This window comes from Haliotis asinina, chromosome 2, assembly GCF_037392515.1.
Source record: "Haliotis asinina isolate JCU_RB_2024 chromosome 2, JCU_Hal_asi_v2, whole genome shotgun sequence".
Taxonomy (NCBI): Eukaryota; Metazoa; Mollusca; class Gastropoda; order Lepetellida; family Haliotidae; genus Haliotis; species Haliotis asinina.
This window is the reverse complement of record NC_090281.1, coordinates 14612895-14626714: the sequence shown is the minus strand read 5'-3', so window position 1 is coordinate 14626714 and position 13820 is coordinate 14612895. Positions and strand designations below refer to the sequence as shown.

The following is a 13820-nucleotide window of genomic DNA, read 5'->3' as shown; positions in this document are numbered from 1 at the left end:
CCCTTCAGTCTTGTCCTGTTATTGGCCAGCATCGACAAGTTGACTTCTTAAAATGTTTTGTCTATTGGTGATACCTCGCCAGGGTATCCTTATGATCCAGACCCTTCTTGTGCTTTCTGGACTTTTCTCCAACTGTTATAACTCTCAGATAAGATTGCTGAGGATGTAATTATGGTATATTCCAAGAGTACCTCTCATATACGCTCCAGAAACACACTCAGGTTCTGCAGTATTTACATACTTCTGTTCACTGAGGAAGGTCTACAACAGCTCTTAGTCTGAACTCGGTGAAAATATGTTCAAATCCATTCCTGCTTTGTGGCATTTCACATCAAGCACAGTTACCTTCTCCATAATACCTCACTGGAGACAGATGGACATCACTTGGATAGAATGCTTTTGCAAACTCTGAAGTAAGTAGTCAACAAAACTTAGCTTACGTTTGAAAAACAACAGCAAACTCACATGGAACTTCAGTGACCTTTATAATACCTCACTGGAGACAGATGGACATCACTTGGATAGAATGCTATTGCAAACTCTGAAGTAAGTAGTCAACAAAACTTAGCTTGCGTTTGAAAAACAACAACAAACTCACATGGAACTTCAGTGACCTTTGATTAACAGAAATATCGAAAACAACGCACTATGTTTATACAGAATCCATTTTGAAGAATTTGAGAGTTTCAAACCAGTTGCATATTTTAGTCGACATGCGTATAACGAACAGTGGTTGAAACGAACTAAACGTAGTTAGTTAATGAGTGAGTGAGTATGGTTTTACGACGAGCGAACGCTTTAACCGATAGGCTACCCCACCGCCCTTTTTATTGATAATAAGGTATTACTGAGTAAGATTTTCCTGTCACGACATACTGGAATATTGGAGACTATCTGCTATGGCATTGTGTTTGTTCGTTATAACAGTTTGTTCCACATCTTAAACTAAATAACTCTCTAAGTAACAGGTTTTATGAGAACTGTTATCGTTCCATGTCTCATAATAAGATTCCCCAGTCATGGGTTAGCCACATTTGCCTTAATAATGACTAACTGTATAAATATCTATAACTCATCGCCCAGAAGCCTATTAATTGTAAACTTTTCATGTTTCATTCGAAATTCATAGTTTCAGTTTAGATACCCTTCAGTTTGCGTGACATGTTAGCCAGGTGTTACAGACACCAGATTTGGAACTTTGAATGCACATATTTCTTTGGTATAAGGAGTTTGGAATCTGTAAACGTGACAATCAGCTTCTTGACAAGATGACTGTGGAGTTTAATCGGTTATCGCCTACAGTGAATAGTGTGATTTAAGCTGCATGAATTGTTATCATGTATATTTTATAGTCAGTGTGAAATAACAATTATTTCTAACTTTGGCGATATGCCCGACATGTTCCATTATATTTTATTAGGAGAGTGAATTACAAACAATTTATTTTGAATTTCGTCATCCGGGAGTGACAACAACTGGTAACATTAAATGAAAGCGAAAGTTATTGAATTTTCTTTTGTATTTATTTGCTTACCATCCTGTTGATTACTGCACCATGTGAACGCCTATTCCCCATGTGTATATCTGCCGTGTGAACCTTGTGTATATATGTCATGTGAGTGCATTTACTCTCATGTGTACACATTTCGTGTGAAGGCATTTACTCTCGTGCGTATATATGTCATGTTAACCCATTTACTCTGATGTGTATATGTCTCATGTTAACCCATTTACTCTCGTGCGTATATGTGTCATGTTAACCCATTTACTCCCGCGTGTATATATATCATGTTAGCGCATTTACTTTCGATTTGATTGGCATTATTAGAAGCTGGTAAGTGATAAGAGGGTAAGATTCTTTATTGATAACAACTTCTTTATTACATATGATGCGACGTTTCGGTATGGACCCTTATACCGTTGTCAAGGAAGAGTGGAGTAATACATCTCACAACAGACTTATATACATGGACAGGGATAAAGTAATAACAACATGTAGGTATGAATCAAAGGCGGGGGATTAACCACAACAACAATGGGTGGTAGTGATGATGAGACAATAAGAGGAAGCCAATAGTGGCTGTAGCTGTGACAACGTATACATGGCTGATAGGGTAATTAGTAATGGTGGCTGATGAGCTCTAATCTGTTATTTTCAAATCAGAATACACAAGCCCTCAATCAACAGAGATCAGGGATATCTCATCCTAACTGCATACAATGAACTCATAAAAATAACAGATTAGAGCTCATTCATACCTACATGTTGTTATTACTTTATCCCTGTCCATTTATATAAGTCTGTTGTGTGATGTATTACTCCACTCTTCCTTGACAACGGTATAAGGGTCCATACCGAAACGTCGCATCATATGTAATAAAGAAGTTGTTATCAATAAAGAATCTTACCCTCTTTGCATTTACTTTCATCAATCTGATGATCCGGGTTCGATTCCCCATATGGGTACAATATGTGAAGCACATTTCGGGTGTTCCCCACCCTTATATTTCTGGCATATTAATAAAAACGTAGTAACACACTCACAACTATTTGCATATACACCAGAAGCAACTTGAGGCCTGGATCAGGTGCAAATATAAATTTGCATTAGTGCAAATTTGCACTCTATGTAAATGCTGTTTTGTGATGGCTTATCTAAATAAAAAACGCATGTAACAATATCGCTCTTCAGCATAATACAGACAACCTGTTACATAATTGTTATATTGCATAGGACATTCTGTATTCTGGGACTGGGAGTAACCTCGGACATTCCCAGCTAATTCAGTTTTGGAAATGTCCCCAGACGTCTTCCATACAACATATGGCACTCAAGTACGGACTGCTTGGTGCGGTGTTAAACATCTAGTGTTCGAGAAAGTAAGGCAGACAGTGAATAATGTGTAGAATACATGAAAGAGTTCTGAATTTGGAATTCAAATTTTCGTTAAAAGTGTACATTAAATCACTAAAACGAGCATTAAATAAGAAGATAATATGTATTTGTTTATTTTAAATTCCTAACAGATAACACAAATACCCACGTGAGGAACGACGATCCTTCATAGGAGAGGGAGAACCCCGCTGTTCCCTACTATTTCAAACTGATTCAAAACTTCTCAATTGTTTTGTTTACTTGTGAAATACTACACCGGTGAATTCATTACAAATGTCGAAGTGAAGCGTTTTTGCAGTGTCATTTGTATGTAAATGTAAACGTCCAGTTTTGTTTCTGGTTTTCTTCATCACACGCAAGTAGTTGTACTAATTCCTTCTCGGTGTGGAACAGAACCCTTGACGTTGTCTGGGTAGCACAGAGACGCGTCGACTTCTGGACGATGACCAGCTTGTTATTATCATATTTCCAGGTGGTTATTCCTTTTTGATCAAATGGACACGGATTGATCACCAGAAGATTCCTCTCATCATATCCAACACATCTGTCTTCATACTTCAGCCTACCATACCTATCCAGAGAGAACGTATTGTCTGGAACAATAACTCCAGCTTCAGTTCCTGTTGTGCCAATGTGACCGTCATCAAAAACGAAAAATGAGTCCCTCGTCTTTTCGTTTATTATTTCGCCCGAATTTAGATACTCCCTCAATGGTATCTTTTGTTCAGGCATGACGGCCTTCAAGAACCAGGCAAACGGCTGACTGTTGTGCTCCTTTCGTAAATATTGCCTCTGCCGTAACGATTTTTCCTCTGCTTCGGTAAACACTGGAATGTATGATTTCAATTCAGCTTCGCTCAGCGATGGGAAACGGTTTTGTAAATGCCCAAAGACTGCTGCTCTGACGATGTGTTTATACTCGTCCATCCATATCTCTGCCACACGGAGAATATTCTTGGTGATACCATACATCTTGTCTCCTGAACCCAAACTGTAATTATTGTTTTTATATATGTGACCAACTTTTGAACAAGGGACTGTCTCAATTCTTCCTCCTGTCATCCAGACATTGAAGGACAGATCAAAGTGTTCACCTCCCCAGATCTCTAGGCCCGGATCGAATTGTCCGATAGCTTTAAAATAGTCTTTTCTGACAGCTATACATGAACCTTGTAGGACTGGGGTGCTGAATGGCTTCCAGTCGGCGTCTCGAAACTGCCTCAAATATTGGGGAAGGGGAAACCGCATGTACCTGTTGACAAAAATATAGATGAGTGAGTGAGCTCATTAGTACGCCGCAGCATTACTCCAGCTATGTGACGGCGGTCTGGACCAGACAAGTCAGTGATCAACAGCATGATCATCCATCAACATGACTGGGATACGATAACATGAGTCTACCAATCAGCGATTCTGACCATGCGAGTGGTTAAGGCGTTCGCTCGTCACATCGAAGATCGATTTCGAGAGGGTACAATGTGTGAAGCTTATTTCTGGTGTCAACTGCCATGCTATTGCTGGATCATTACCAAAAGCGTCGTAAAACTAAACTCGCTCACTCAGTCACTTTATGATGGCGAAGTTAAATGGGTAACAACAATACGTAAAATATATGTGAAGGTCTCTGAGATGCTGCTGCTGTAATTGCATTACCTCATATCCCATCCAAAGCCTCCCCTGTATTTCGCGCTGTCATCCGTCTTCAGATCCAGAGTATTTTCATCGATTTGAGTTATGTCTGCTTGGACCACAATGGCTGGCTGACTGTTAATCTTCTCCAGTAGTGGTTCTACCCAACCCTCACAAACCTCCATATGAGCATCCAGGAAAACTACCACGTCTCCTCGTGCTTCTTCGGCCCCTCGTAGTCTAGAAAGTATCAAACCTTTTCGCTCTTTGTTACGTATTATTCGAATTCTATTGTTCAGGATTCTGAAATATTCCTGCAGGTCTTCACCTAGATATGAAAAGGTGCTGTTGTCATCCACTAGAATCACATCCAACAGGAGCTGTGGCGGCGTTCGAGACACAATGGCGTGAACATGGCGTAGGAATGGCGTCAGAGCCACGTTGTGGAACGGAGTGACAACTGATAATGTAGGCAGAAAGGAGTACTCGAAATACTTGTTTTTACATTCATATGGCCTCTCGTCTATCACGTGACGAGTGGCGGAGATCTCGTCACTTCTCGTCACATTGAAACCGTAGTAGTCATCACCTGGCCTTTCATGATTCTTCAAAAGCTTTTGTAACTGTGATTCAAGAGCTTGTACTGTTCCAGGGCCATACAAGAGAGACTGGTAGCGATAGAGGTTTGAAATATCATCTTCTTGTCTTGGTTTGGATTGCCTGAAATGATACAAATAAACTTTGTATGTTTGTTATTTAACGCCGCACTGTATAATGCCCTTTGGCCAAAGAATACTTGTTTGGTCTTGTGAGATAATTCATAGTTCAGACATGATGTCCTTTGGAAGGATAGTTATCATTAAGAGGGCATGTGTGTTTAGTTTTATCGCAGTCATATGGCGGCGGTCTGAAAGTAATGGAGTTATACAATTTTTGCACTTGGATGCCATATTGTCACGGTCTGATCTCCCGTTCAAGTACGATCAAATACGTTGTGATAGGATTGTCCCTATCGACTCCACGGCTGGGTCGCGATCTGACACGATCATCGCGATTGGAGTCCCCGATTTCGGACGATGTGGTACCTGCAGGTACTTTCCGATAGGTTCATTCGATGCGCTTTGTTGCGATAGTATGCGATTGTGGTTGCGTCGTCTTTCCCGATCAAGATCGAGGTGATCACGGTTTGAGTTATGACTGGACCCTGACGGGTACCTATTCAGCCCAACTGAACGTGGACTTCATTGTTTCTTGAACTCCTACATGGTGGACACAACCACTGTGGTGTTTTTCCACGACTGATTCCGATCACCACGATCTTGAGGCACGATTAGATCCGATATGTTGCGCTTTGTTACGATTCAGTACGATCTGATGCGACGATTACCACCGACAATTAATCGTGTTGATCGTAGAAAATGTTTTAACCGTCCTAAATGTTTATACGGTCAACACGATTGCCACGAATGACCTGAGGATTTGATAGGATCTGATAGGATCACCACGATTAGTCCACGACTTTAATTGTGGCACGAATCGTGATAGTGTGAACATAGCATAAACAACAAACCATCCAAAATCTACCGGGTGAGCATTCATGTTTTACTGAGCCATCCTGTCTAGAAGTGAGTACTTACCAGAAGGCTTGAAAAGGTTAAGTGATACTAGGGGGCTGCGGGGTAGGCTAGAGGTAAGGCCTCCTTCCATCACCCCGAAGGCCCGGGTTCGATTCCCGACATGGACACAATGTGTGAAGCTCATTTCTGGTGACCCCCGTCCGGATATTGCTGGAATATTGCTACAAGAATCATAAACTAATACTCACTTAATAAATGATAAAAGGAGCGATAAACTAGATTTCATCTTCGGGGTATGTGTTCTCGGGTGTGTATGTGCCAATGCCTATCTTGACACCGTTGCATCAGAGTGAATACCTTGCTAATATAGAGACATATACTTACATGTCTGGTGTCATTTTCCTTCTCCTGAACGGCGGCACATACATTTGTTCTGGAAATATCACCGCCGCTAATATTTGCAGAAGGAATACGGTAGTAACAACATGGAAAAACACTGTGATAGCCACTTCTCTGCAAGAGTTTGGTCTGCTCATAGTCCTGAATAAAATGTGAATGGATGTGTGATGTGGCTGTTGGTAACGGCTAACTACCCCCATCTGTCACACGCTAGATCATTGGTTCTCTGTGAACACTATTGTGATGTCACAGAAACTATTGTCTGAACTATTTTAGGATAAAATGTGAGAATGGACCATGTCCGTTTATTTGCAAGCGTATGTTTGCTGTGGTTATTGTGATATTTTTACTTGTAACTTGATAAAGAAATGTCTTCTTGTCACTATTCTCACTATGCCGACAGTCTGTTGGCTTAGTAGTTCAGCGTTTGCTTCTCACATCTAAGGTAGGGGGTCCCGTGAAACAAAGCGATCGTAGTTGTTACAGCAGTCGTAAGTCTGTGTTAAAGTATGGGAGTTACCATCACCTTAGTGCTATGACCGTCGTAAGTCTGTGTTAAAGTATGGGAGTTACGATCACCTTAGTGCTATGACAGTCGTAAGTCTGTGTTAAAGTATGGGAGCTACGATCAATTTAGTGCTATGACCGTCGTAAGTCTGTGTTAAAGTATGGGAGCTACGATCACCTTAGTGCTATGACAGTCGTAAGTCCGTGTTAAAGTATGGGAGTTACGATCACCTTAGTGCTATGACAGTCGTAAGTCTGTGTTAAAGTATGGGAGCTACGATCACCTTAGTGCTATGACAGTCGTAAGTCTGTGTTAAAGTATGGGAGCTACGATCACCTTAGTGTTATGACAGCCGTAAGTCTGTGTTAAAGTATGGGAGTTACGATCACCTTAGTGCTATGACAGTCGTAAGTCTGTGTTAAAGTATGGGAGCTACGATCACCTTAGTGCTATGACAGTCGTAAGTCTAGGTTAAAGTATGGGAGTTACGATCACCTTAGTGCTATGACAGTCGTAAGTCTAGGTTAAAGTATGGGAGTTACGATCACCTTAGTGCTACGACAGTCGTATGTCTATGTTAAGGTACGGCATTTACGATCTCTTTAGTGCTATGACAGTCGTAAATCTATGTTAAAGGCTAGTCATCACAGTCGTAAGTCTGTTAAAATATGGGTGTTGCAATCACCTTAGTGGTATGACCGTCGTAGGTGTAAGTTAAAGTATGGCAGTTGTGGTCACCCCAGTGATACGACAGTCGTAGTTACGATCACCTTAGAGCTATGTCTGTCGTGGTGACAATCACTGTAGCGCTACGATCGCATTGTGGTACCGGCGTAGGACTAACATAACTCTGTGGGCTTCGCGTAGAGTTCGGTCGGTACGGTGGCTAGAGTCGATTTAATGTAACGTTGTATTAATTCATTCAAACTATTTAACTTCATATTGTAATTTTAATATAACTTCTCATGTACAAGTAAACTGAATATGTATAAACTAATATGTCTGTCCTACTTTCGTAACAAAGTTTAAAACCGAAAAAAGTCCAAAGAAAACATCACGGAAACAAGTTAAGTTTCATGTCTCACTGTTTACTTTAGTTACTATGTCTTACAATGTGATTCGGACGGTGAGGTAGCCCCGTAGTTAAAGTATTCGCTCGTCAAGCCGAGGATTCGGGTCCGATTTCCCACTTCAGTACCGTGTTTGAAGCCCTTTTCAGGTGTCCCCAGCTAGAATATTGACGTAAGTGGAGACTCACCCACTCACTCACTCACTCACTATTTACACTGCTCTATGTGTTTTATGATAATGGACATGTAAACTTCACCATGCATTCCATTCAAGCCCATTCTAGTGTATACTACTGTGTTCGATCCAGGGGTATGGCAGGTATCTTGGGTGTTTCAGGGCCGACCCTTTTACCAAACACCTGGTGTCATTAATGAGGTTTCAGCGATCCTCTCCTATTATTTCCCCATCTGTTTTGCCTTTTATCGTCATTGGCATCTGTTTCGACGGATAATCAATCTGTGGCTTGTTGGATGGTACGGGTATGGCAGGACGTTTTACCCTTTTTGGCAACACCTGGTGTCATCGATGATTTCCAGTGGTCTTCTCCCATAGTTTTCCTTGCCCTTTGTCTTTTGCGCCTTATGGTGTCCTTTTCATCCGATAATCGATACTGAGTTTGTCTCTGCGTTTACGATTTACGCTTTAACACAATATTTGGGTCGACGAGGGCAAGGCAGTGATTCAGTGTAACAAGCATGCGCTTGACAGTGACAAGTGGGGAGGTTACGACAAGAGCAGGGGAGACATCAGTATATGGAAAGTAGAGGAAAACAGGTGTTACAGCTGACGTGTTTTGCATAACATAGTGAAATGGAATAGATAAATCACCCACTACAAGCGATTACTTTTCGATTTCCTCGCTTAGCGACCCATGAAGGTCCCGGGGTAGAATAGGGCTTCAACAACCCATGCTTGCCATGAAAGGCGACTATGCTTGTCGTAAGAGGCGTAAAACGAAACTCAATCACTCACTCCTCGCTCAGCAGTTTATAAACGATGGACCATGTGTGAGTGAGTGAGTCTAGTTTTACGCCGCACACAGCAATATCCCAGCCATATGGCGGCGGTCTGTAAATATTCGAGTCTGGACCAGACAATCCACTGACCAACAGCATGAGCAATTGGGAACCGATGACATGTGTAAACCAAGTAAGCAAGCCTGGCCACCCGATCCCGTTAGTCGCCTCTACGACAAGCATAGTCGCCTTTTATGGGAAGCATAGGTTGCTGAAGGCCTATTCTACCCCGGGACCTTCGCGGGTCATGGACCATGTGTACTCAATTATAACATTTTCGTGTAACAAAAACTATTTCACACTTATGATTATCAAAGAGTGTAGGTGTCATTACTCATGAGTGAACGCGTTCATCCTTAACGTTACATCGACAAGATTTCTGCTATACAACGACGAGTACAGTATATGCATTAAACCAACATACATCTATAACATAAAAACCTGTCAATTACTGATGACTAATCGATACTGAAACATCATGTATACGTATGAATCCCCCTTTGTCACAAAAGCAATGGACAAAGAAGCAGAAAGTAAGTAAACCACCAATCAATCCATGGATAATTTCAACATTTGTCTGCGTAAATTTAATTGTGAAAGGGACGGGTGCAAAGTATGTGATGTGCATTTTAAGACCTCGTGGGGCGGTGGGGTAGCCTAGTGGTGAAAGCGTTCGCTCGTCACGCTGATGACACGGTTCGATTCCCCACATCGGCACAATGTGCGAATCCCATATCTGGTGTCCCCGCCGTGATATTGTTGGAATGTTACTAAAAGTGGTGTAGAAATGAAACTCACTTACTCAAAATAATCAACACCATTGCCTCTCTGTTGCATCGCAGAAACATTCCATTAAACTTAATATTAAAATATTCTCTAAGAAATCTATCAAGCTATTGTAGGCTACTTTAGATTTGTTCCGGACGCTGTTTGGAAGTATCAATATTCGTTCATCGTAGCTTCATTTCACCTTCAAACATTCGAAGGCATCTGTGTAGATACTTCAAGTTATTCAAAATGAGAGACAACCGGAAATTAGATGACATGAAAGAATGCCAAGGGACCGTGGTTTTACTGTAATTTCAACACATAAAAGTTCAAGACAGCGTTGTCTGACAGCATAACATTATATCATTATAAGCGACAAAGGGCTGTAGGGTAGCGTAGTGGTTCAAACGTTCGGTCGTCACTTCACAGATCCGGGTTCGATTCCCCACATGAGCACGAAGCGTTAACCCCCTGGATGCTACAGGGACATATATGTCCCTCCTCATCACCCCTCACTTTCAAGTCCAATAAAATTCCAAATATACCACGCACTTCACAGTTTTGAATTTTGCGGAACATTCTCCGTTTCCACTACTATCTTAGACTAACCTAAAATTGCCTTTCAAAATAGGCTTCATCGTAAATGTCGCCATTTTTTCACACTATACAAAATCGCGTTTCAGAGCGTTATTTGCTGTATGTTTTGAAATGTGAAAATCGGATAATTACTTCGAGTATTGAATGTCAAAAACAGCATATTAATGATTCCTGAAGTCAAGTTTTCATGTAACCAGTAATAATAATTCTGAAACGTCGCAGATGAACCCAGAATCGGTTGGGATGTTTTCGAAAATACACTTATACGAACGCCAAGATCCGCTTTCCGTCATATTGGATTGTGTTTACAAAATCACGTTTCGCGGAGGCCGGTATTGAGACGCCTATTACATCCCATATATTTCATAGCCAGCTGCGAGAAATGCATCATTGAATTCCCCACCCATCTTAGAATCAAATTACAAATGGTCTTTTTATCACCAATACCAACTGTCTGGGTTAAACGAAACGAAAGATACTGGGTATGAAAACGAACGCTGTGCTCGAAAGACTGTGCTTGTTTGAAAAGTAAACAAAGAAAAAATCCGATTTTACACTGAGTAGCATTTTGCGGAAATTTTCCTACATCCAGTCGTGTAATCATTGCTTACAATGGCTCAATACGCTTAGAATATTGGAAGAGTATCGTAGCAAGAAATGGCAAATTAAAAATAGATACTGTGCAATCATTTGATAATTCATATGAAACTGACAAACCTTTCGTGCAGCGTGACGCGATGATGGACGCAAAATCACGCAGAACGACAAGATTTTCAAACTTTATGGAGAATAACTTCTTTATTACGATAGTGCAACGTTTCGGTACATATTCTTGCACCGTTGTCAAGCAGGAATGAAACATACAGTGGTGGCAAAGTATATATATTGAGGCTAACAAAGACCAAAAGATAACAAGGTAACTAAGACAATGAGGTGATGAAGCCACTGGGTAGACAATGGGGAGTAGAAGCCAACGATGTACAAATGAAAGGGATGGTTTAACAAGGCAGAGAGTTTATACAGTTGATTGGGCTTGGAGTAGTGCTGATGGAATGTGATATCCTTGATCTCGGTTGATGGTAGGCTTTTGACGTTTGATATGAATGGCTTTATGAATCGTTAAAGATTTTGCATCAAACTCGATTTCACTCGTTTGATACAAAATCATTAACTCGTTTAATAAAAATGGTAATACACGGAAGGTCGTTTAGTATCCTCTATCACTCACTCAATGTGATTCGTGCCATGGAGTCTGTTCTAAGTCTTCCTGTGATTATGAAAACTGTTTAATCGGTTTTATTTACCATCGTGTATTCCATTTATACCATTCTGTACACAATTCACTGTGAACCCCCTAAAATACTGCTAAAACGGCGTAAAACCATATTCGCACACGCACTCTCTCACTCACTGTCAGCGACAAGACCGTTTCCACGTCTATGAAAATTCTTTGACTTTGTTCACAGCAGACATATTCAAAATTTACATATCGTGTTTAGTCTCAAGAAAAATCAGTAAATTCTTTTATTTTGTCCATCACTTGACTGTCTGGTGTCGACTCAAGGGCTTGCAGGTGGGCGTTATGTGACCCATGAACGTATTTCCTTACGGCGGATTATACCTGGACAGCAGAATATGCTGACCCTTTTCTCGAACACCTGGTGGGGTAGCCTCGTGGTTAAAGCGTTCGCTAGAAACGCCGAAGACCCAGGTTCGATTGTCACATGGATACACGTGATATTGCCGGACTATTGCTAAAAGCGAAGTAAATTTCAACTCGCTCACTTATACTGTTCGGGTAAGATAGATACTTGAACAAACACAGTAAGGTAAGACAAACGTTTATTAACATACCTATGTGTGCGTGTGTGCGTGTGTGCGTGTGTGCGTGTGTATGTTGAATATGAGTTGTCTGGATAAAATCTATCATCATTTTCTTGATCGTTTCAACATTTAGAGCGGGGAATTAAACCTAGCTCCAATCTCCAAATTCTCAAATTTTATTGCGAATGTCAGCAAACTTAGTTAGACAAGTGTTAAAATTACTGATAGAGTCAGTTTATCGCTCTTGGTAGCTCAAAAAGTCTTAAATTCAAACATAAACGAGCATCTTTGATATTGGTTTAGTTTGTCTACAATTGCACAACGCCGTGTCCTGTGCGGATCGGAAATCTGGATCTAACTCAGGTAGGTATATTCTGAAACGGAAGGTCGTCATCAAGTTTTAATACACATGTATCCATGTCATTTATATTTTCGACTCAGACTTGCATGGACAACCCTTGATCATCAGAAGAAACGTTCTTAAACCTCTTCTTGTGCCAATGAGTTCACCAATGCTTAAACGAATGGTCTGGTCATCGAGCGGACAGACGTCAGCTTGGACCACAATGGCTGGCTGACTGTTAATCTTCTCCAGTAGTGGTTCTGCCCAACCCTCACAAACCTCCATATGAGCATCCAAGAAAACTACCACGTCTCCACGTGCTTCTTCTGCCCCTTGTAGTCTAGAAAGTATCAAACCTTTTCGCTCTTTGTTACGTATTATTCGAATTCTGTTGTCCAGGATGGATTCTGAAATATTCCTGCAGGTCTTCACCTAGAAATGAAAAGGTGCTGTTGTCATCCACTAGAATCACATCCAACAGGAGCTGTGGTGGCGTCCGGGACACAATGGCGTGAACATGGCGTAGGAATGGCGTCAGAGCCTCGTTGTGGAATGGAGTGACGATTGATAATGTAGGCAGAGAAGAGTAGTTTAAATATCGGTTTTTACATTCCCCTCTCGTCGTGACATGAAATCCAAAATCACCATATGTAGGTCAACAGGTTTCGTTAAAGAGATGCAAATATCCTTGAATTGCTATTATCAAGTGTTTCGTGTATATGGCTGGAGTTTTGCTTCAGTGATTCTGTTTTCCTTAGAAAGAAACAAAATAATAATGCATGTATTTCGAGGAAAAATATTGCTTATGTAAACGTGATTCTGTCTACATGCATAACTGAATATAATGCTAGTTTTGTTAAAACATATGATTTTTCAAACACTATTACACAAAGCAAACTTGACGAAAAGTGGGTATGTATCACTAAACATTGCGACAAGAGATACATCACTACCATTACTAAACAATCAGCGTGCGAAACAGTCACAGGCCCGCTAGGACGCGGCTGCTAAAACTCAGGTCGAATCAAGCAATTCTCCACAGTCACTGGCCCGCTAGGACGCGGCTGCTAAAACTCAGGTCGATCAAGCAATTCTCCACAGTCACAGGCCCGCTAGGACGCGGCTGCTAAAACTCAGGTCGATCAAGCAATTCTCCATAGTCACTGGCCCGACTTGTTAAGATATAAAAAG

At 41.1% G+C, this 13820-nt stretch overlaps 1 protein-coding gene across 1 annotated transcript; it reads right to left on the bottom strand.

Moving 5' to 3' along the window:
• Positions 1-3197: 3197 nt before the first annotated feature.
• On the bottom strand, positions 3198-6639 carry LOC137271590 (polypeptide N-acetylgalactosaminyltransferase 1-like). Its single transcript, XM_067804033.1, has 3 exons — positions 6488-6639; positions 4551-5246; positions 3198-4149 (listed from the first exon to the last, which is right to left on the bottom strand). Exons 1-3 carry the CDS (start codon positions 6637-6639, stop codon positions 3198-3200), a joined length of 1800 nt encoding a protein of 599 aa, XP_067660134.1.
• Between the last annotated feature and the right edge of the window lie 7181 nt (positions 6640-13820).